The sequence below is a fragment of the Rhinatrema bivittatum genome, chromosome 10 (genome assembly GCF_901001135.1).
Source record: "Rhinatrema bivittatum chromosome 10, aRhiBiv1.1, whole genome shotgun sequence".
NCBI classification, from domain to species: Eukaryota; Metazoa; Chordata; class Amphibia; order Gymnophiona; family Rhinatrematidae; genus Rhinatrema; species Rhinatrema bivittatum.
In genome coordinates this window covers 77,491,991-77,516,783 of record NC_042624.1, presented here as the reverse complement: position 1 = coordinate 77,516,783, position 24,793 = coordinate 77,491,991, and the positions used below count along the sequence as shown (strand labels likewise).

At 42.0% G+C, this 24,793-nt stretch overlaps 1 protein-coding gene across 8 annotated transcripts in view; it reads left to right on the top strand.

Annotated features, from left to right (window-relative positions):
- The window catches only part of MTF2 (metal response element binding transcription factor 2), a 144,908-nt gene that overhangs the window by 34,076 nt on the left and 86,039 nt on the right, over window positions 1-24,793 (top strand). For 7 of the 8 annotated variants that reach the window (XR_003858958.1, XM_029618303.1, XM_029618301.1 and 4 more), the window contains 4 exons: window positions 8,271-8,419; window positions 17,371-17,466; window positions 18,205-18,273; window positions 20,145-20,268. Coding sequence is in view for 7 of the 8 variants with exons in the window: in XM_029618303.1 (XP_029474163.1) it covers window positions 8,271-8,419; window positions 17,371-17,466; window positions 18,205-18,273; window positions 20,145-20,268 (438 nt within the window). In the remaining variant the exon portion in view is untranslated. The remainder of the gene's footprint in view (window positions 1-8,270; window positions 8,420-17,370; window positions 17,467-18,204; window positions 18,274-20,144; window positions 20,269-24,793) is intronic. The other variant, XM_029618302.1, reaches the window with a different exon arrangement.

Sequence of the window (24,793 nt, the reverse complement as noted above, 5' to 3'; positions counted from 1 at the left end):
ATGAAAGAAGTTTGCATTCTGGTGTGAGGGTAAGGCACGCTAGGTGTCGACAGCCTATGGCACGCAAGATGATTTTTTATTGACCCAGCAGGACCGCTGCAGATGCCATCCTGTGGCAGGCAGCGCGCGCATGTGTGTGAGTGTATGTGTGAGAGAGCAAAAGTATGTTGTGTATAATGACAAAGAGGATAAAGTTTGTGCTCCCTCTTCACTAATCCATGCCAATCTTAGGGTAACTGGAAATCCAAAAGTTCCCAGGTATGGAGAGCAGATTTCTTTTTGTACTTATTAGTTTTAATTATTGGGTGTAAGCTTGAAATTATTGGACATTCTGTTAGTGTTTTTTAAATCTTATTATCAGTATGTTTTAACTATTTTATATTTCTTGATTTTGTTTTATAAGGAATGGTGATGTTTGCTTTTCTATTGTTGCACTGCATACAGAGTCTGGATTGTTGCATTTTTCAGTTTAGTTTTTGTCTGCACATTTGTATTTCTGCATTATGGTCTCTTTATTCTGTATTTAGTGAGGGTTTGTCTGTATTCTGCATATATGAGTGAGGTGAAGTATTCTCCTACTGTGTAGTTTCTGTGAAGGGATCTAGAGCAACCTGATTTGTTCTGTTTTTCTAATCAGAGGTATGTTGGTGTGTTAGGGCTTGGTGTAATATTTGCAGTCTTGCCTTTTTATAGATAGATATTACTTTTTTAGTCTGGCAGTTTGTGTTATGATATGGCAGGTTTTGCTATAGCTTCAGAATACTTGTTTTGTGTTTTGATTTAGTACCCAATATTTCTGGTGATAGGAGTTTATATAACTTTTAAAGAGGTGACACTAGAATTTGAATATTTTTCTATGGTGAGGAGGGTTAGAGGGGTTGAGACCAGAGAGAGATTGCTGGAGATGTTAACCCTGCTTAAAAAACCCCCCAAAAAAACGTTCTGGACTGCACCACTGATGGTAACCAAACAGTATACTTATGGAGATTACAATACAATGCTAAGATGTACTTTAACTACTCATTTTCTTTGCATGTGTGATAGTATAATTTCTCGCACATGCCAGTCTTCTCCTTCCATCTTGAGGCACTCAAATACCTGAGTTGCTTACCCAGGATTTAATCTTGGCACACCATGTTAGAAAGGCTGCCTACCCCTGCACTAGACCTTTCTCCTGTCCCACACAAAAACTGCAGGAATTCCTTCTACATCTTCCAGACTCTGGTCTAATGACTAATGCTGTTAGGGTTTATTTAGGTGCATTTGGTACTTATCACCACCATGCAGAAGGTAAACCCATCTCTGTACAGTCTTTAGCAATGTTTCTCAACCTTTTGTGTATGCCAGGGACTGGCTAGCTAGTTACCTTAAATTACATGGACTAGTTGCAGTGCTGATGAGTAGGGGGGGAGAGGTTCTCCAGAAAATTAGTGTGGGGGAGATATACTCTCTCCCCAACTTGGTTTAATCTCATGGGTCAGCACTGCAGCTCATCTGTGTTCTTTTAACAAGGTAACTTGTGCATTTTAAGAAAATTGTTTCCTAAAAAAAGTCAATTTTATTAAAAAACAAAAAACTTCTCTCCTCTTCCTTCTCTCTCCCAGCCAGCCAACAGTATTGTCCTTAGAAAAGAAAAATAAAACTTCCCTCTCCCTCCCAGCTAGCCACCAGTTGATCATTGGGGGGGTAGTCCCCTTTTCTCTTTCTCTTTCTCTCCTATGATTCAGTTGGTCATTTTAAAGAAAAAAGATTCCTTGAAGTGGAAGGGGAATGTTAAGTCTCTCCCATTTATGCCAATGGGACCCTTTTCTTTATCTCAACCTATAAATTTCAGAGAATGGTTCCAGGAGAAGGGGAGCTCGGGGGTTCTGCTCTTGCTTTATCTGAGACTTCAGTCTCATTGAGTCCTGGAGATCCTCATCCATCATAGACTGGCTCAATGACCCCAGCCAGACTTGGGAACTCAGCTGGGGAGACCAAAGTATCTACTTCCATTAGTGTTCGAGATGGATGGTCTGTTGCAAGTGGGATTGGGAGATTTCCCTTTACCCCACAGTGTCTGAAGTGAGTGTATCATTTCCATCCTTAAGGTCTCTATGGACAGCTATCTCCAATTTAGAAAAAGTTATCTCTGCTAGATTTGATTCTGTATTGGTTTCTTTAGGGGGTTTTTTCTTCTCCTGTTAATGAACATTCTCAGTTGGTTAAGGAGCTTAGATAAAAAATAGTGTAATTGGGAGTTAAATGTTCAACTTTGCATGAATCTAATGTGGTTATTATGAAGGACAATCAGATATTGCATTAAAAATTGGAAAACAAGAAATTATTCTAGGAGATTGAATGTAGTGATTCATCCAGGAATATTCAGTTGCATAGCCATGCAGCTGAATATGCCGTGTAAGTCTATCTAGCCTAACGTAGATATCTGGCTTTGTTTTGAATATTTACTCTATCAGCTTCTTGTACAAAAGTGGCTGCTAATGTAGTTCTATCAAAAGCACCAGATTGTGACTGCTCCAAAAATCCAATGAAATCAACTGTTAGATGGCAAATTAGTCTTAGATATATTTTCTAAAGCTGCTATTTTCTTCCAGTCAGGTAAATAATATACGTTAGAAATAGAAGGTAAGGATTCATTAGGAATATTTCAGTGTTCAAGAAAAGTCTTATTTAGCATGTCATAAGTAGTGGTAATGGGACATCTTGGAAAATTTAAAAATCTAAGTTAGCTAGATAAGTCTTATCTGTCTAAGTTAGACCGGCTGTTAAGCAAGTCTAACTTAGGCCTAGATTCATCATTTTGCTATAAATATAGCAAAAATAGCACCTGCAATAAATAAAAAGAGTGTGGTTAGGCTAATTTTCCTGGCACTATAGTGCATAGGTATTTTTTCACAACATGAGTTAAATTTATCATGCCTGTGTTTTCACATTGCAAACTGAGAAGTCCATCGCACGCTGTGTTACCGACCATAAAGGGTTTTATTGCAATTGGCAGTTTGAGCTGCTGGCTAGAGAGAAGGAGACTCTGTAGAGGCTCACAAAATGTTAACTATTTATACCACTGTAAGAGGGACCACAAATAACTCAGGGTGAGGTTTGTGGAGTGGGTTCTGGGAGGGCAGTTTTACATGGATAGTCATTCATACGAACAGAACAGTTACCATCAATGAAGATTTAATGTGATTTGGAGGGATGAAAGGTAAAAAGAGGAGATTTGTACACTTTATTCTCTACCTATTTTGATTGCAACTAGGTAGAAAGAACATTAAGCTAGGTAGAGAGAACATGGTACAAATCTACTTTTCTTTTACCTTTCATCACTCAAAATCACATTAAACCTTCACTGGTGGTAACTGTTCTGTTCGTACATATGGCTGTGCATGTAAAGCTGCCCCCTCTTACAATGGTATAAAAAGTTTAAATACAAGTGAGCCTCTGCAGAGGCTGTCCCTTCTCCCCAACTGGGATTTGTGATAAATCCCGTAACACACAGCTATCGCAGGCATAATGCACAGAAAAAAGGTGCTATTTTCTGTGCGTTACGATATTGCATGCAACATTAACCAGCTAATTTCCGTTTACTCTGCCCAAACTCTTCCCACTTGACTACTAATTTTAAATTTGCATACGCATTTCATAATGCAGTATTGCATGCATTATGCTGTTATCTTGGGTGTTAGGGCCCTAATGCATGCAATAACGCCTTAACGCATTTTGCTAAATGACCCTCTTAGATGGATTTATTTATTTATTTATTTAGGGTTTTTATATACCGACATTCTCGATATACATATCAAATCAAGTCGGTTTCCATATAACAAAACTGTCGCCGGTAAGGCGTTACATTAAACATGGTAAAGGTAAAGGGAGTACATTAAACAATAGACAACTTATCCAATACATTAAACATGGTAAAGGTAAAGGGAGTACATTAAACAATAGACAACTTACCTGGATAACTTATCCAGGTAAGTCTGAATATCAATATTTAGCTGTATAACTTATCTGGCTAAGTAACACTGCCCCATTATGCTCATTGCCCGCCCACGAGTTATCTGACTAAATACTTACCTGGGTAAGTGACTTATCCATCTAAGTGGCATTCGTTGAACATAGACTGATATTCAGCAGCCACTACTTAGCTGGATAAGTCCTACTTATCCAAATAACAGGCCAATACAGTAAAATTCGCGGGAGAGCAGTTGAGTGCCCGCTCTCCTGTGCGCGCGATTCAGTAAAAAAGAATATTCAAATTAGGGCCCAGAGCGGGCAGATTAAGTCGAGTGTTTTACCCTCATGAATGGACTCTCAACCCAAAAGTGGCTCAAGATCTATTTCATCATTGGGGGATCCCAACAATAGATCTGTTTGCGACAGAAGTGAATGCTCAGCTTCCTCGTTTCTGTTCACTATGGCCAACTCTCAACAGAGTAGCGCAGGACGCATTCCTAATCCCTTGGCAAGAGAGCCTGATGTATGCTTTTCCTCCGATTCTGCTCATCACGAGGACTATTGAAAAATGTATATCGGACCGGGCACAATTGATCCTCATAGCACCCATGTGGCCCAGACAGCCATGGTACAGTTATGTACTTCGTCTTTCCACCACAGACCCGATTTGTCTGCCGAATTGGCCAGATCTTCTGATCCAGCAACAAGGTACACTTCTTCATCCACTTCATGCCTCTCTTCACTTGACGGACTGGAGATTGAGCGGGTCCTATTAAATGAACAAGGCATTTCTGCAACAGCCCAACAAGTGTTGTTAGAATCGAGAAAACAATCAACTAGGTGCAGTTACAGGTTTAAATGGAAACGCTATGCCAAGTGGTGCACATCTAATAACATCCCCCACTTGGATTCTTCCCCGGAGCTATTCCTGGACTACTTTTATACGTTATATGCTTCGGGCCTCGTGATCTCCTCGATTAGCGTTCATCTTAGTGCAATTGCGGCTTACCACAGGCCATACCAAAATCAGCCTATCTCCACTCATCCTTGGTGTCTCATTTCATCAGAGGCCTGATGCATCTTCACCCACCAATCGCTAAACCACCAGTGCTGTGGAACCTGAACGTAGTGTTAGAATAGCTAATGTTGCCACCATTTGAACCCATGGACTCTGCTCACATAAAATACTTAACTTGGAAAGTGGTATTCTTAACAGCAGTTACTTCTGCAAGAAGAGTCAGTGAATTGCAAGCCATAGTTCACTATGCTCCATATCTACAATTTTTCCACCAAAAAGCAGTTCTTCGAACTCATCCAACTTTCCTTCCAAAGGTAGTATCGCATTCTTTCCCAAGCCTCATTCGAACGACAGAGAGCGTATGCTTCACACACTTGATTGCAAACGTGCATTAGCGTACTACAAAGAAAGAACGCAATCTGCTAAACGGGCTTCTCAGCTTTTTGTTTCCTTTAACCCTAAAGCACCAGGACTTCCGGTGACCAAATTAACCATATCTAGTTGGATAGCGCAATGTATACAATTTTGTTATGACAAACAAAATCTAAATCTACCTTCTTTTCAAAACGCTTATTAAATTACAGCTATGGCAACATCCATAGCACATCTCCGCCACATTTCACCAGTAGACATCTGCAAAGCGGCTACATGGTCATCTCTTCACACATTCACTTCTCATTATTGCTTAAACCAACAATCAATAACTGATGCGAGGTTAGGTCGAGCTGTACTGCAGTCCTTATCCTCTTAAAAAAAAAAAAAAAAAAAAAAAAAAAAGACTTACTTACACAGTAAAACAAGGGGTCGACTACCACTTCTTTGGATCATGCACAAGAATGACTCATGTAAGACAGCGTGATGGGAGCTTTGGACTCCCATGACAGCATGGCTAATTCAGCCCTGCTATCGACAGGAAAAAGCAAGTTTGCTTACCGTAAACGGTGTTTCCGTAGATAGGATGAATTAGCCATGCTGACCCACCCTCCTCCCTGTTAGTCGACCAGCTTGTCTTCTTTGCCTACGCCTAAGCTTAATTACAGACTGAGGAGAATCTGTTACTTTCCTGCGCGGGAACACACGCGCAGCTGCAGAGGAAACAAAACTTTAACCTCTGCTTAAGAAGCTCCGCTTCCCAGGCCCTGATAGACAGTTCCCATGACAGCATGGCTAATTCATCCTATCTACGGAAACACCATTTACGGTAAGCAAACTTGCTTTTTCTTTTGAATCATAGCTATGTTTTCTGTGTACCCTATTTTCTTGAATGTTATATATGAAATTAATAAAGAAATTTTAAAAGAAATCCCTGTCTTTCCCTCTCCCACCAGTCAGTCACCAGCTCTTCATTCAAACAAATAATTAAATGAGAAATTGCTCGATCTCTCTCACTCCCTGTTACCAGCCAGCAACACTACTAATGCCCTTGCTCCATGGACCTTTTCCAGTTGGGGCCAATCCCAGGGTCCCATCTCTAGAAAGGGAGTGACTGCAGCTGAACATTAGTGAGACTGAGTCTGAGTCAGCATCTGCTCCACTCAGGCTCAATAATGGTCCTGTCCCCTCCTGGCTTCTATATGGAAGCTGGGGCCTGAGAGCAGAGCAGGCTCTGATTTAGTCTCATGGCAGTTCATTAACATTTAGTTGTAGCTGCTCCCTTCTCAGAGAAGGGGCTTGAGGACAGGCCCCCAACTGGAAAAAAAAAGTCTGCAGGACAGGGAGAGGATTAGAGAAGGTCTGCTGATTTTGCTGCAGGGTATGGTGCAGCTGCAGGGCAGGTCTTGCTTTTTCCTCACCTTCCTGTAATCACCATCACTCCAAGGACTGGCAGAAATGCTGCCAGGGACCAGTAGTTGAGAAACACTGGTCTTTAGTTGTTTTGTTTATCGTGACTGGCTTCAATTGAAGCATCCCATCTAGTCTCCTGCTGTGTCATGGGATCTCAGTGTAGTATTGACCCAGCTGATGAGCCATTGGACTCCTGTGAGCTGAAATATCTGACCAGTAAAGTCATAATTTTAGAGAAAGTCACTTTGGTTTGCAGAGTTAGTGAGCTCTAGGCCCTAGTAACTTATCCAACTTATACTAAATTCCTGCCTAAGGTAGTGTCTGACTTCTATCTTAACCAGTCAGTTGGCCTTCCAATATTTTTTCCCCAGGCTAAATATCCACAAGAGTGGACAAGCCTTATACAGTTTTTTATTGCAAAAGATACTTCACCTTCTATTTGGAGCAGACTGAAGTCCTTAAAATGTCTTACCAGCTTTTTGTTTCTTTTAACTCTAATAAACTTTGAGCTGCCATTGTCAAGCACATCCTTTCTAATTGGATAGCAGGTGCTTTTCTCTGTTTTGCCCAGGCAGACCTGAATCTGGAATGGTATGTCAAGGATCATAGTGTTAGAGCCATGATGGCATTGGTAGCTCACCTGAGATGAGCCTCCATGGAGAGATCTGCAAGGCTGCGACATGAGGTTCTTTCCAGCATTCACATCTCATTATTGTTTGGATAGGGACTCCTAACAAAACAGTATGTTTAGTCAATCTATCCTGCGGAGTTTGATGTTTAGAATCCAATTCCATTCCCCCTCCTCAGAGTCCATTTTCATTGTTTTCCGGATTGCTCCTATTAAAACAAACAAAAAGAGAGAGAAAATGTCTGGTTGCCACCAAAAATACTTTTGCCTTTTGGAAGTATTTTCTGTTTTATTTTCTACTTTTTTTTTGTTTGGGGCAGTCTGTAGCTAGGGATTCCCCATATGTGAGGACTTCACATCTTGCTTGTCCTAAGAGAGAGGAAAAGTTGCTTACAGGTGTTCTCTGAAGACAGCAGGATGTAAGTCCTTATAGAACACATGTGCCTCCCCTTGGAGTCTGTTCTTTGTTACTTTATAAATAGCTATGCTAAGAATTGAGTGGGCTAGGTGACGAGATGATGCGGGTAGTGCTGCATATGCTTAGTCGACTGTGCTAAAAGTTTTGAGAAGTTTTTAAGTAATCTTCCCACACTAGGCAGTCAGTCACCGCCATCCATATTTGAGGACTTACATCCTGTTGTCTTCAACAACATCTATTACAGGTAAGCAACTTTTGCTTTCAGGTACTGATACTCATGTTGGGAGTTAATGAAAATAAAAAGGGAATGCTGGATAAGGCATCTGTATGTCAAAAAAAAGTTTAATAAACTGCCAGTGGTTTTTTATAAAATAAAAATGCAAAATAGTATTGTAACATTTTACAAAACAAATAGTGCTTTTGTAGTTTTCCCATGTGTAATATTTTTTATTTTTGTTTTATTTTAGCGAGGTGGTGCACTTAAGAAAGGGCCTAATGCCAAAGCACTGCAAGTCATGAAACAGACTTTACCCTACAATGTGGCAGACCTTGAATGGGATGCGGGTCATAAAACAAATGTCCAACAATGTTACTGCTACTGTGGAGGTCCTGGAGAGTAAGTAAACTGACATTTATGATACCACTATATGTTTATCTTATTTTCTTTCATGCTAAGCCTAAAATGATTAGTAGTTTGTACCAGGAATTAAAGTAGCCGTGCTTTCTGTTGCTGCAAAAGCAAAATTTTCAAGGAGTAAAAGGTCAAGGAGAGTAGCAGGGATAATGAAATCTCCCCAGGGTTTTTTTTGTTTCATTTTTTAAGAAAAAAATGAATTGGAGAATGTTAGGCTCAAGCAAAAAGCAAGGCATTCAACTATATTAGGTCCTACTTTCTCAGTGACCCAATGATAGCTCTGAAGCAGCTCCTAATTAACGACTTGACTTTGACTAGTTGCTGAGAAGTAGCTAGGAGTCAAGATATGAATGATGCAGTCTCTTGGTATTTTCTCCGACCCAACTTTTTCTGCCACTACAGGGATGGATATACTAATAGGCAGAATAGGCAAGTGCCTATGGGCATCCGCTCCAGTGAGGCAGGAACACTGCTGTGAGTTACTTTTTTTTTTTCACATCAGCTGTAGAGCCACACCATGTTGGGAGGGGGTGAGGGGAAGCAGTTGGCTGTCCATGTGCCTAAGGGCAACCAGTGGTATCAATCAATCGTTGTGTAGCTGGAGCTTCATCTTTAACTTTTCCAAATCCATTTTAAAAAAGTAGATTTGCAGGTAGGTCATATGAGTTGAGCAGACCAGACATGCTCCTATGACGCTTCCTTCTCTCTCCTGGGCCTAGCTAGTTATACACTTTTCCAGGGACCTCTGCCTGGACCAGGAATCCCTGCTGTTTTAGGCTTAAGGTGGACTGGCAAGATCTCTGGATCCAGTCCTTTAAGATGTCTTGGGGTTGTCTTCTGTATACTCCCTCACAATGATATATACAATAGGAAAAAAAGAAAATGAGTAGTTAATGTAATATTCTTATGGCAGATTTTTCGATGGCCTGGGCATGCAAATAGTGGGGGTTGCATGTGTGGCCAGACCCTGAACACACCACTCGCATTTTCGAAGGGGCCCAGTCATGTGCATTACTCCTGGTACACGCAGAAGTGCCAGGCCATCGGAAAGGAGCAGGTCAGGGGCATGGTCTGGGCGGGGGGTGGCCGGGACAGCGCCATTAGACGCTGTCCTGGGCAAACACGTGCTGGCAGCTGGATGGTGCATGAAGTTACTTCAGCTCGAAAGTTGAAGTAAGTTTTAAAACAAAAAAACCCTAACCCAAAAAATAGTTGGGGGGGAGGGGGTAGGGGTCGGGGAAAAGGTAGAAAGGTTAGGTATGGGTATAGGGAAGCCCTACTCACGTCGCCACGTGTTGCTTTTTGAAATCCTTCCCCCCCCCCCCCCCCATGCGCACATGTTGTAAAATAGTAACGTCCATGTGTGTGCCGACGCGCGCATATTATAAAATAACTGCGTCCATGTGCATGCGCCAGGAACCGCGCACACATGAACACGCGTGGAGTTTTTAAAATCTGCCTCTTAGCTTGTTACAAGATACTGGCAGGCTGAGTAGCACAGGATCCTATGGGGCCAATGTAATAAGACCTGCACAGAAATCTGCGCTGATTTTTCTGTGTGAATTTTATTGGAGCGTGTGGCAAAACCAATGGCAGCATGGGATGTAATGGCCATGTATACGAATTAGGTACGCGCATAAAATCCATGTACAGCAAGCATATGTGCCATAAAACATGTAGTAACGTGTAGTAAATTACGCAGACATCCGCGCAGAAACCCGTGTGAACACCTGCGATGATTTTCAGGGAGAAAGCCTTTCTTTTTTGAAAAAAATGAATAAATTAGTGGTCCAGAAGTTGATGTGAAGGATAGAGCAATATCTAACCCCTTCATGATTGGACTCCGACCGCCGGCAAGAACATGAAATCAGATCGGCGACTCTGCCTCATTGTGAATCTGCCTTCCCTCTACCAGTTCCGTCCGCCACTTGGCTGAATTGCAAAAATTGTCTCCGCACCGGCACTTTCACTTAACTACTGCCCTGACCCAGGCACTAAAAACCTGCACTAACCCGATCTCCCTGCTAGTGCAGCTCCCTACATTGCCCTTGATTAGATAATCACCTCCTTTCCTAGCGTGTAGACAGATGGACTCGGGGCCAGTAGATTATGCTCCCCTTCCAGCAGATGAAGACGGAGCAAACAAATTATATATATACTCTAGCAATGACCCCAGCTCGCCAGTATTCTGTCTCCAGCAGATGGTGGCCTTGCATCTCCCTATGGGGATTGCTGTATGTTTTGGAAGGAGAATTTTCAGTTGAGGAAACGAAAGTCCCACTCTCCTGCGGTGATACCTAAAGGTCCTTCCCCCTGTTGAGAATTACTGAGGTGATTTCCATGGTCCCTCAGTTGTGTGCCTTGGTCCAGTAGCCAGTTCCCGGCGTGGGCTTAACTGATTGTACAGCTGAAAGACAACGGGTGCAGGAGGCCGAGCGCAACGGTGACAGCAGATACCCTTTTCCCCCGCAACTGAAGACCGTCTCTGTATTCAGCCGGTAAGCGCTGAACTTGGGTAAGTTTAAATTAAAAAAAAAAAAGGAAGTTTTACCTTCAGAAACAGAGGGGTTTTTAGGATTTCGGTTTCCATGCTCAGTGTGCCGTCCCGATGTCGTTCCTACTCCTGTTTGGGTTAGGAGATTTGGGCAGCCTGGCGGGTTGAGCGACCCCAGTGGTCGAGGCCCTACAGTTAGGCTTTTTGTCTGTGAACTGCGTGGTAGGCTGCGGTGGCATTTTTGCACACTTTTGTGCCTGCTCTTCTCCCCTCTTCAGGACATCTGTGTGTGTGGTGCATCGGCTCTGCGCATGCTTTGTGTGCTCAGCATTAGGCATGCACTTTGTGTGCACAACTTTAAGCGTGGTGATATACTCCAGCTTGCCGCACAGGTTGTGTGTGCGCCTTACCGAGCTTATTTACAAGGTGCCTATGTTTTGTGCATGTAACTTTTTTTACGTGCAAGCCATTTGGATGCACAGTTATCGCCACTAATGGTGCTGGTAAACAAGAATCCTAAGCGCCATTGTCTTTGCGCTGCCTGTCATATTAGGGCTTTTCAGCCTGACCTGTCTTCCAGCATGTATCTGCGCTGTTCAGGTGCTCAGGGAGAGTTGTCTTCCTCGGATTTTGTTAAGCATGGATCCTCCCATTCTGATGATGGTCTGGTTATGGTTTTGGCTGGAAGTATGCCAGATCTTGGTACACCCTTGACTGGCTCCTCCGCAGGGGACGGCAGTTCAGTTTGGCCTGCTCTAGTATCTTCTGGGCTTGGCCTGGATCCGGCTGCTTTTTCTTGGGTTTTCATTTTTTAAATTATTTAATAATGAAACCTGTCCTTGGGCCAACACTATACTAAAATGTTATCAACTTACCAGAGCCCTGTGCTCGTCACAGTGTGGATTGCTTGAGATTCCTTTACCTAGAGTCGCACGTCTACATATGACACGAGAATGTGCTTTCTCTGTTGTTGGTCCCACTCTCTGGAATTCCTTTCCGATTGAAATTAAAGTGTGGTTTGGTAAAGAATTTCAGGAAACAAGATTTTTGTTTAAATTGGCTTATTTTTGAATTTTAGGTTTCTTTTGTTTTTATCTGTCTGTTTTACTAAACATGACTTTTTGTATTCATTTTATTTGTATTGATCAATGTTTTATGAATGTGCATATATTTTATCATTTTATTATGTATTTACTTTATATTGTATAGATGTTTGTATTTTATGATTGTATTCTTGATCACTTAGACCTATTTTTTTTTTTTTTTAGTGTTAAGTGATTCATAAATTCTAATAAATGTAAATGGGTGGATTTTTTCAGGGTCTGCAGGCCTTTATTCAGGCGCAGTACTCCACTTCTCTCACTCTTGTCAGGACCCTCAGCCGGTGGCCTCTTCCACTTCCACTCCTATGGTTAAGTGTTGAGGCACGCCTCTGTTCGCTATGGTTATCCCTGATAGGGACCCGGATGGCATGGATGATGAGGCGGATCATGATTCCTTGGAAGATGGGGAAATTCCTCTTGGTTTGGAGCTGTATTGGACCATGTTACAATATTTTCATAGAGATGAGTTGCCGGCCCTGATTTCCCAGACCTTGAAGATGCTGGGAGTGCCTGGGGCAGATTCCATGTCATAGCCGAAGAAGAATCCCATTTTGATTTCCTTGTGTAAAACCTCTTGCTTTTTTCCTGTTATGGACGCCATTCAAGAGTTGACTGATCTTGAATGGGATGTCCCGGAGGCAAATTTCAAAGGGGGTCATACATTGGAAGGCCTATACCCTCTGGATCTAGGTGTGAGAGAGCGTTTGTTTTTCCAAAGTGAATGCTCTGGTCTGTGCCATCTCTAAGCAGGCGACTATCCCCATGGAGGGAGGAGCAGCCTTGAAGGATGTGCATGATAGGCGGATTGAATCTATTCTTATGTAGGCCTTAGATGCAGTGGCGATGACCTTGCAGGTTGCTTCTGTTGCGCTCTGGTGGTGTGTTCTTGTCTGCTTCTGTCTTAGGAGGTGAATGATTCTGGGGTGAATTCCAGATCTGTTATGGAACCCGCAGCCGCCTTTTTAGCAGACACGGGCTGTGATTTGGTCTGTACCTCAGCCAGAGGAGTGGCTTTGGTGGTAGCCAGAAGCCAGCTATGGTTGCGGAATTGGTCTGCTGACACTATCTCCAAAGCTAATTGAAGGAAAATGCCCTTTAAAGGCTCACTTTTGATTGGGAGCGAGTTGGAAAAGCTGGCCAGTAAGTGGGGCGAATCGCCAGTTCCCCAGTTACCAGAGGATAAGAAGCAATTGCAGTGCCCCTTTTCTATGAGTAGTCATCTCAAGGGGTTCCAAGCATTTCCATCCCTACAAAAACTCGATATTTCAGAGGACTCACCCTTTTAGTAGGTCTCAGTCCTTTCGTCTGCGAGTCTAATTTCCAAGCTGTAGACTTTGTCTTGCCAGAAGCCGTTCCTTTAGGTGACTCCAGGGACATTACAGTTGCAAACTGTTCCATCCTTCTTGCCTAAGGTGGTTTCGGAGTTTCATTTGAATTAGCCCGTTTTCTTGCCGTCCCTGGAGAAGGTCAGAGACTCAGAAGAGTTTTGCCTCCTGGATTCCTTGGATGTCAAGAGACTTGTGTGATATCTGGAGGTTTTTATACCTTTCAGAAAGACGGATCACCTGTTTGTTTTTCATGGTGGAAGGAAGCAGGATAATCTAGCTTCATGGGCTACAATAGCTCGCTGGATTAAGTAGGTGGTCTCGACTGCCTATGCAGATGCTGAAAGGTTGTTGCCTACTCAGGTTAGGGCCCATTCCTCTAGAGCTTAGGCAGTGTCATGGGCAAAGGTTAGTTTGTTGTCTCCTGTTGATATTTGCCGAACTGTTGCATGTTCCTTCCTACATACCTTTTCCAGATTTTATTGTCTGGATGTGCAGACCTGGGAGGATGCAGCCTTTGCACGTGCAGTATTGACTGGACCACAGGCAGCCTCCCACCCTGTTCAGGAGTAGCTTTGATACATCCCACTGGTCCTGAGTCCATCTGTCTACACGCTAGGAAATGGAGAAATTACTTACATGATAATTTCGTTTTCCTTAGTGTAAACAGACTCAGTCTCTCACCCTTGGCTGCCAAATGATTGTGTCAACAGTCCTCCTGTAGGGCTATGGATCCCAAGGGATTATTGGTAAGTGTTCATCCAGCCCCTAGATTGGGGTACCTATGTTCTTACTTGAGTTCAGTGTTTTGCGATGGAGAAGGTACAGAGAAGGGCTACCAAAATAAGGGGAATGGAACAGCTCCCCTATGAGGAAAGACTAAAGAAGTTAGGACTTTTCAGCTTGGAGAAGAGACGGCTGAGGGGGGATATGACAGAGATGTTTAAAATTATGAGAGGTCTAGAACGGGTAGATGTGAATTGGTTATTTACTCTTTCGGATAGTAGAAAGACTAGGAGGCACTTCATGAAGTTAGCATAGGGCACATTTAAAACTAATCAGAGAGAGTTCTTTTTTACTCAACACACAATTAAACTCTGGAATTTGTTGCCAGAGGATGTGGTTAGTGCAGTTAGTATAGCTGTGTTTAAAAAAGGATTGGATAAGTTCTTGGAGGAGAAGTCCATTACCTGCTATTAAGTTCACTTAGAGAATAGCCACTGCCGTTAGCAATGGTAACATGGAATAGACTTAGTTTTTGGGTACTTGCCAGGTTCTTATGGCCTGGATTGGCCACTGTTGGAAACAGGATGCTGGGCTTGATGGACCCTTGGTCTGACCCAGTATGGCATTTTCTTATGTTCTTATTGTTGGTCGAGTACATTTCTGGTTGGCTGTTCTTAATCAAGTTTTTTTTCTAGTCTGTCCACAGTTGCTTTGAAGAGAATACTGGCAGGCTGAGGTCACTGCAGGGTTAATATATACTGTGACGTCAGCTTGCTCAGTCTCCATCTGCTGGCAGGGGAGCATAACCCACTGGTCCTAAGTCCATCTGTCTACACTAAGGAAAACCAAATTATCAGGTAAGTAGTTTCTCCATTTGCATGCCATTAGCATGCACTTGTACAGAACAAGCTATCGGGTTTATACACTAGTTTTTTCCCACGCACAAAGCCTTATTACATACCCATCTAGGGTTTGCGTGGGAAATTGCGCATATAAACGTGCGCACAGTACACACTGAAACCTGCGGCAACATTACTGCTGCTTATTACATTGGCCCCTATGTATGGTGATATCAGCAAGCCTGTTATTCTCTTTCTCCATCTGCTGGTCAGGGGGCATAACCCAATCATCTGGCTGGACTGAAGGAAAGGAAATTATTAGGCAAATGTAAATTTCTCCATTCTTCTTCTCTCTTCCTCTGTTTTCTCATTCTCCTGTCAGCCTACACCTCTACTCCTCACTCCTGTTGCAGCCTTCTGTCTTCCTTGTGGCCCTGCTGCTCTTTCCCTAGTTGGGGTGGAAGATGCATTTTCCCGCTCTTCTTATCTCCTCTATCCCAGTCGAGGACAAAGATGGGTTTTGCTGCCTCTTGGGCTCCATTTGGAGTGTATCTCTATGCTTCGCTATTTTTCTTAGCAGCAGCGGTGTGGTGTTTCCTGTATCTGGTTTGGCTTTGCTTTTCTACTTCCGGTGTTATCTGTAGCTGGCTGTTATACAGAAGTGGAATGATGAGCTTTCTGTTTGGGTAAGGAGACTGGTGGCATATGTGCAGCTACCCATGTAAGATATGTTATAAATGGAGAGGTATAGGTATCCTTTATTCTTTTCTAAATTTAGTCAGTCAAGCCCCTTGTGCTGGAGAGACTGCAGCCATATGCATATATGGTGGCAGTGTAAGTTTGTACAAGATTTTTGGATGCATTTTTAGAAGAAGAAATTGCACCTATTAGTAGTTATAATCTCCATCACTCCACCTCTGTCTGTCAGGATCCTGGGGTTTACTGACCCTGCTGTCTAACCATAAGAAACTATCTCATATTGTTTATGCTGCAAGATTTATCATTGCCTATTTTCTGAAGACTACACTCCAGTCTGATATCTGAGAACATCACATTGCTATATCATAAGAACATAAGAACATAAGAAATTGCCATGCTGGGTCAGACCAAGGGTCCATCAAGCCCAGCATCCTGTTTCCAACAGAGGCCAAACCAGGACACAAGAACCTGGCAATTACCCAAACACCTAGAAGATCCCATGCTACTGATGCAATTCATAGCAGTGGCTATTCCCTAAGTAAACTTGATTAATAGCAGTTAATGGACTTCTCTTCCAAGAACTTATCCAAACCTTTTTTGAACCCAGCTACACTAACTGCACTAACCACAACCATATCCCAATATAGAAAATTTCATCTTTTTTATTTATGTATTTCAAACATTTATATTCTGCATTATCCTTAGTTCTAAGTGGATCACAATGAAAATATCCATAAAATACACAAAACTAATAATATAAACTCAACCAACATACATTGACCTTCTATTAATGCAGCTTAAGTTGTTATTTCTTTTCCCGGTATTGTTGTCCAGAGTACTTGCTGGATTTGCTAACTTTCTGAGACACAACCTCCCAATTACCTCTGACCCAGCCCCTCAAAGGTCTGTTTAAACAGTATAGATTTTAGATGTTACCAAAAAGACTTGAGAGAAGGTTTTTGCTTCAGAGTGATAGGAAGCAAATTCCAGGCCACAGTGCCGGCAACTGCTAACATCCTTTCATGGGATTTTACGGAGTGAACCATACAAATGAGTGGACCATCCATAAGATTCTGACCTGAGGACCTGAAAGAACGAGATGGTTTATAAGTTCTTACTATGCTGCTTAAGTATAACAGGATATCTCCACTTAAAATTTTGTGGTTAGAGTTTTAACCTAACCTGTAATTGAATAGGCAATCTTTGTATTAAAAGTACAATTTGATTTGGTAGTTGTACTGGTCTTGGCATATGAACTAGGATATGTTTTGAGTTTTTCTAATTTTTTATCAGTGTACTTGCTTTATTTAAGTTCTGTTACTTGTTTTAGTTGATACAATTTGTTCTTTATACATACCAATGATCTCATTCCTTTTTGCATTTGGGTATCTGAAGTAAGAAATAGTTTAAAAAAAAAAATCTTGAGTTTCTACTCCCTGCAAATCAGATTTTATAGTGAGCAGGAAGCACTGATTATTTTCTGTCTAATTACAATAGAGAATAATTGTGGGTGAAAAATGAGACCTACTTTCAAACTGGCTTGCATCATTATACCTGTCCCGATAGAGCTTCACTGTGCAAGAATTGGTTTGATATTAATGGTAATAGGTTTGAATGCCAGTATAGCCATATTAGAGTACTAAGTTGAGGTAGGCAATCAAAATGTATCTGGAGCCATCTTTCTAACTGTGACATAGCAAAATATATCTGACCCACTTTTAACACTTCTCTTTTTTTTCTGATGAAGCTGGTATTTAAAGATGCTGCAGTGCTGCAAGTGCAAGCAGTGGTTTCACGAGGCTTGTGTACAGTGCCTACAAAAACCAATGCTTTATGGAGACAGGTGGGACCTTTTGAACACCTATTTTTTTAAACTCTTTTAAGAGTAACATGGGATAAACATTGCATATGCAATGTGATCTCCCTTCCGCCAATTCCTTATAATATTGTATTCAAGTATGCGTCTCATTGTCAAAAGTTACCTGAACATTTAAACACTTTTTTTTTTCTTTTCCCCCCTTAAACCATCTGTGGTCTCTGTTGCCTCTATTGTTCCCCAGATGGTCTGCCTGAATGGGAAGGTGAAACCTAACTTTTCCTAATACTGGTTGGCCAGCAGGAGCTACCACTGTAGCAGCAGATGCCTCAGGCCTGAGTATGCCACCAGTCGAACACACAAGTTCAGCCAGCCCTGTCAAGCAGTGTGTCTGAGCCTGAATCCCCTATGTTGCAGTACAAAGCTCTGCAGCCTGAGCCACAAAACCAGCCCAACATTTGAACACTTTATAAAAAAAAAATGATTTTTCATATGTTCCTCCTTAGAAGAAATTTTACTTTCATAATGTTTAATTCTCAGATATGTTAATTTTGAATAGTTTAGATTGCTGCTGGCTTGTTGTGGTAGTTACATTTCTGTAGTATGACTAAAATGGTATGGCAGTATATTGCATGAATGAATGCCGAATCCTTAAGTTTATTTTGAATTTGTAAATATTTAAATGCTAATGTATAGTTGGAAAGTGTTAACTTTGATCATTACTGTTTATAATTAGATCAGTCTTTCTTTAATGATTTGTTTTAGGTTTTATACATTTAGTTGTTCCGTTTGCAATTCTGGACCAGAATACCTCAAACGTCTACCTTTACGATGGTAAGCAAAACCAAAGAAAAACTGAATTTCTTCATACGTGAGAGGAAACGATTATATGATATGGATGCATATTGTAAGACCTCTTCTAAAATTCTCAGCGAGTTAAGCTAAATCTTATGATTTTGTTGCAATGTAGCCACAAGACCAGCTCAATATTTGAACACTAAAATAATCTGTTTTGAGGATAGTGCCATGACTCATCTTAGATATGCACAGCTCTATTGATTCGCTAATCCTGTGCAATAGGAGAGAAACATATTCTAGGCTTATTCAAAGTAATTATGATAACTGTGTATTACTTTTCATCCTGCTACACCAGTTCACATGTGTGGGGTTTATGCCCTCTACCTGTAGATGGCAACCGAAGAAACAACTTTTCATGTGACATCATCACGGGCACTTAGTGGTAAAGCCCAGGCAGAAGCCAGTATTCTCTTGTCACCAGCAACTAATAGGATGTAATGGTCTGGTGCAGCAGGATCTTGGCTGTCAGGTTTCAGCCTTTACACTGCCTGGTGCCATATGTTTGGGTGATTCAGCACTTGGAAGTGAAGCAAACTGTGGGCCAGGCTTCTGATTCTGCGACTAAACAAGCCCTGGAAGGAGACACCCAACCCTAGAGGGAGCTTGGTAGAGCTAAGGGGGGGTGGAAGCTTGTTTTTATCTCAAGAGGATCCTCTGAGTGAAACTGTCTCCCCTTCCCCACCATTCCAATTGCTCTCCTTGTCATTAAAGTTTAAAAAAATAATTAAGGTTAGGAAATCACTGGCACCTAGGAGGTTCAAGGCACTGGAGCTGGTAAGACTGCTGGGGTCAGGGAATGGCTTTGGACCAGTTAAGGTCGGGCCTGTTCAATCACCTTTTTACCTTAGGTCTTCAGGCCTGCTTGTGCCAGACTGTGTTGTAATGTCAGACCATAGTCTGTTTTGTAGGGTCTGCGGGAGCCAGCTCACCTGCAGCACAGCCAGCTCCTATTGCCCCATTTGTGACAGAAACAATGATTCCTTCAAAGGTGACCCCCCCCCCCCAAAGTCTGGCAGCATGGAATCGGCGGATGTTGCAACTGGGCCATCGACTCCGGGTGCAATGATAGCAGTTGAATGTAATGCTGAAGCTTGTGCTGTAGTTTCTTCAGAGGCAGTCATTTCTTCAGGAAAGGCCACCATTTTAAATTTCTCTCATGGTTCATTGTGACTCATACATCCTCCTGAGCTGATGTCTTGAACCCTAGGGGGGATCCCCAGTATTCTCCCCTATGTTCTGCCCTAGGCCCTTCAGCCTCTGGACATTCAGTGGCAAAGAAAGCAAAATTATCCTCAATGATGTTTGGTGCAGGGGAGACTTCTGTGAGAGTGTTCCCAATATAGGACTTGGAGGAAAACATTGATGCAGACAGTTGTGGGTCCTTCGAGGAAGGAGAGTTGTCATCTGAGGATGAGGATGACTGTTATTCACTTGTTCTAAAAGGTGAGATTGTTTCTTTTATATCAAGTGATCACATCTCTCAGACTGTCAGGTTCTAAGGCTGAGGGGGTTCCTGTATGGGAATGTATGCCTTAACAGGACTAAAAATGGGTGTGCACTCTCAGAACATTGGGAGCACGATCCTGCTGCACCAGATTAGTGCATCCTACTATCTGTTGGATATAGAATACTGGCTTTTGCATGAGCAAAAGTACCAGTAGTGATATCTTAGGAAACGACGTGTCCTCTGTCTTCATCTGCTGTAAGGGAGTAGTAAAACCCCCCACATCTGGACTGATGATACAGGATTCAAGGAAAGGGCATTATAAGGTAAGACTAAATTTTTTCTTAAATGGGAAATAACATTGTTTTAATATAACATTTCTTTCAATGTGTTTAAATCCCAGGGTAGATATAGCACATCTATGCCTTTACAACCTAAGTGTTATTCATAAGAAGAAATATTTTGATTCTGAACTTGAACTTATAACATATGTTAATGAAAATTGGGATAGACTGCATCCAGGAGAGGTAGGTACTTGATGTGAATACAGATTCCATGTTTTTTTATTCTGTTGTCATGACATACACAAACATTTATGGTCCTTTAGATAATAGAATTACATTATTATAAATACAGAGCACTCAATAACCAGAAAATTAAGATGCCTTTTACACAAACAGGTGCTTAGGAGATCTAAGATTGTGAAATACGGTAATTTAAAGTAAACTTTTCCCTTTTATCTCTCTTTTCCCTTTCCTCTCTTAACCATTTCATAGAATACTGTTTTGGCTTTATTATTCACACTTGTAATGAGCCTTTGCCAGGGAGCATTTTAGTCTATAGTTTGTATGGCTGTGACTGCTACATAAGAACATTTTTGATTAGCAGCAGATGAAAATTGTTTATCCACTTTAAACTGATGGTGATTAAATAAACATTTTCCTGCCTTTCTTAATTTGACTTTTTTCTCTTCTCCATCTAAGCTCTATCTCTCTAATTTTTCTCTCTTTTTATTCATTCTCTTAAACTTCTCTTTGTAACTAGGAGTAGCCTAGTGATTAGTACCTGAATGTAACTTGCCCTGAGATTGGGTTTGGAAAGGTGAGTAATTAAATCTAAAATCCAAATCCAAATTTAATTTTCAAATTTTATAGTTTCCTGTCTTTGCTTAACCCTCAGACTTCCCACAAACCTCACCCTTTTGCCTTTTCTTACTCCCTCTTGACTTTCTCCTTCGTGTCTTCTTCCCCCCCACCCCTTTTGTGCTTTTTCCTCTTTGCTTATTTTCCTGGCTCTTTGGCTGTTATTCCTTCTTCCCCATTTTGTCTTTCTTTGCTCCTCTCATTGACACTACTTGTGAAGCCCCCAAGTAAACTGAACAAGTTGCTTGGAAACTGGGAGCCATGCATGAAGGCCCCAGGTTACTCCATCGGCTCTCACAACCAGCAGATTGTATAATGCATTAAGGCATGAGGGGCTTCTACTTCCATTCTGTGTCTTTTTCTTCCAGTGCCATTTGAAAGCAAGAAGTCATTTTTGAAAGAAATGCAGTCTTCATGAAAGATCCTAGTTATATCCCCGAGTCAGGTCTTTTCTCCCTGGTTTAGAGACAGCATTCACAGCCCCCCATAAGGGTGGGAAGGGGGGAGAAAGTTGTAATCTTTGATTCATGGTGACGCATAGTGGCTGAATTCAGGGCCTGTGTTTGGAGGGTTGTAAAAGGAACCCTGGTGCTTGGGCTTCAGCCCAGGATGACACTGCAATGACTAGACTAGGTATGTTTTGGGATGCAGATTTAAAACAGAGGAAATAGTTGTGAATGAAGGTTCATGACACCAGAGCTCAGACCTGGATCTGATTGAGCTAAAGTACAAATTATCAGGTCAAAAAGTGGCATTTTCTGAATGTCTCTTTCTGCCATTAGATAGATCGGAGAGAAGGGGACCTACAAGGAACTAATGAGATGCTGAGCAATTGGTGCTTTGCTCTTTGGTTCCAGAAAGCTGAACTTGAGCATTCTGCTTTCTGTTTTCTCTCTGTCAGTTTTCCTGTTCTCTGTTTTCATTATGAGGAAGAAGTATGATCTGTGGTTAGAGCTAGCCAGCATGAAAGCTTGCAGATGAATTCAGATCCCTGTTGTGCTATGCTGATCGTGGACAAGTCACATTCATTCTTTGATTCAATTTACTAATGTGTGTTGTTTTTTCTCCTATTATACTTTTGAGTTGTCAAATATTTTTTTTAATTTTTCTATACTAAGATGACTGAAGTAAGCAGTGCTATAATTATAAAGCATAGTAAATGTTAGCAGATAGAGACCAAACATGGTCCATGTTGGAAACTTTTCAGGTTGAAGGGCATTATGTAAATTCTGATAATTAGACTAAATTTAAAACCATATTAACCAGAGCCTGTATGTAGGGACTATCCAGATATATTCTTGATCTTTTGGGTCAAATGATTGTTCTCATAGGTATGTAGAATATTAGACGGTAAAACAGTACAAATGGCAACTCATGAATATTCATAGAAGGAAGCCCAGGTTTGTGGCATATATTTCTGCAACTGTGCTCTCCTCTCATCACTGGGCCTCCAGTCGACCATGACTGCTTTCTCTTTTGGGCCTGGGGGAGGGGATCCCTGGCAGGTAGTGATGCTTTCTCCTCTTCTCACAAAAAGAGAGCTCAGCAATCAGTGATGTCTTCCTGCAATGGCCAGAAATACCCGCCTTAGGGCCAAGAGCAATTATGGCGAGCTCTGGTCCTCGAGTGCCCCGAACAGGTCAGATTTTCAGGATATCTCCAATGAATATGCATGAGAAAGATTTGCATGCACTGCCTCCATTGTATACAAATGTATTTCATGCATATTCATTGTAGATGTCCTGAAAACCTGGCCTGTTTGTGGCACTCGAGAACTGGCGTTGCCATCACTGGCCTAGAGAGAAACACCAGCTATGATGGTGAATACGGACACTAAGGCCCATTTAGTCTCCCCCATTTTTTTTCTGGTGCATGCCACAGACACCAGTTGACCTCTGGCTTTCCCCTCACTTCTTTGCAACTAGAGATTCTCTATGGATATACAATGCTTGGAGGGGGTGCATGTGGCAGGGTTGCCAACTTCTACAAATATTATTGTCACACTATCGGCCATACCTCTGGGGAAACCTGTCCGCTACCCTGCCTCCTTCCCCCAGCTTTCAGATTATGAAGTGGCCAGACTTCAAGGGACTTTCCCCTCCCCAACCACTCAGCAAAACTCAGAAAGGAACATAAGAACATAAGAAAATGCCATACTGGGTCAGACCAAGGGTCCATCAAGCCCAGCATCCTGTTTCCAACAGTGGCCAATCCAGGCCATAAGAACCTGGCAAGAACCCAAAAACTAAGTCTATTCCATGTTACCATTGCTAATGGCAGTGGCTATTCTCTAAGTGAACTTAATAGCAGGTAATGGACTTCTCCTCCAAGAACTTATCCAATCCTTTTTTAAACACAGCTATACTAACTGCACTAACCACATCCTCTGGCAACAAATTCCAGAGTTTAATTGTGCGTTGAGTAAAAAAGAACTTTCTCCGATTAGTTTTAAATGTGCCCCATGCTAACTTCATGGAGTGCCCCCTAGTCTTTCTATTATCCAAAAGAGTAAATAACCGATTCACATCTACCTGTTCTAGACCTCTCATGATTTTAAACATCTCTATCATATCCCCCCTCAGCTGTCTCTTCTCCAAGCTGAAAAGTCCTAACCTCTTTAGTCTTTCCTCATAGGGGAGCTGTTCCATTCCCCTTATCATTTTGGTAGCCCTTCTCTGTACCTTCTCCATCGCAATTATATCTTTTTTGAGATGCGGCGACCAGAATTGTACACAGTATTCAAGGTGCGGTCTCACCGGTGCTTTGAAATGTCATATGTGGCCTTTTGCTTGAACAATTTGGGAACCTGTGGTCTAGAGCAACAGGAAGTGCCCATGGATCACATTCACATAGGAACTTTATGTGCTGTTAGAATACAGTTTGTAATGTAGTACTGAGAAACTAACTGAGCAAGAGTACTGAGGAAATAGTAGATGATAGTCGATTTTAAGACCAGATTCTTATCTGTGTTCCTCCAGGGCTACAAATAATTGTCTATGATTGGTCAGTTATAAAGCTGTCTTCTGTAGCAGTATGTGTTTTGAGTTGTTTTTGTCCTTTTTTTTTCCTATTTATAGCCCCTCTCCTTTGATTCCTCCTTCATGAATGGCATGCTTGTGTGTTTCTTGGAATTCTTGCCAGCCCAAAGGTTGGAGGGGCAACTCCTCCAAGGTGCACCCTCAGCACTGCTCATTGGCCAGCATGGGCCATCACAATAATAGAAGATGTGTTCTGTCTGGGACTGGGTGTATCAAGTTCACAGTGGGGATCCAAACTTCAGCCTCTATATTAGTATTTTTGAAGGATCAATTGAATATATTTATGAGGGGAAATGAGTTATGAGAAACCCCGTGAACACAGAGAGACAAGAGGAAATATCTGATAGAACATATAGCAGCACTTCTCAAAGTTTTTTTTTCTCTTTTCTACTTAAAAGCACATATCACTTACAGGCCGATAAAGTACAGTGCGCGCTAACGGAGCGCACTGTTTACCTGCCATTGGACGTGCGTTTTCCCTTACCCCTTATTCAGTAAGGAGCGGAAAACGCGCGTCCAACCCGCCAAACCTAATAGCGCCCTCAACATGCAAATGCATGTTGATGGCCCTATTAAGTATTCGCGCGCGATTCGGAAAGTAAAATGTGCAGCCAAGCCGCACATTTTACTTTCAGAAATTAGCGCCTACCCAAAGGTAGGCGCTAATTTCTTCCGACACCGAGAAAGTGCACAGAAAAGCAGTAAAAACTGCTTTTCTGTGCACCCTCCGACGTAATATCATGGCGATATTAAGTCGGAGGTCCCGAAGAGTAAAAAAAGTTAAAAATAAATAAATAAATTGGAAGGTGGCTGTCGGGTCGAAAACCGGACGCTCAATTTTGCCGGCGTCCGGTTTTCGAGCCCGTGGCTGT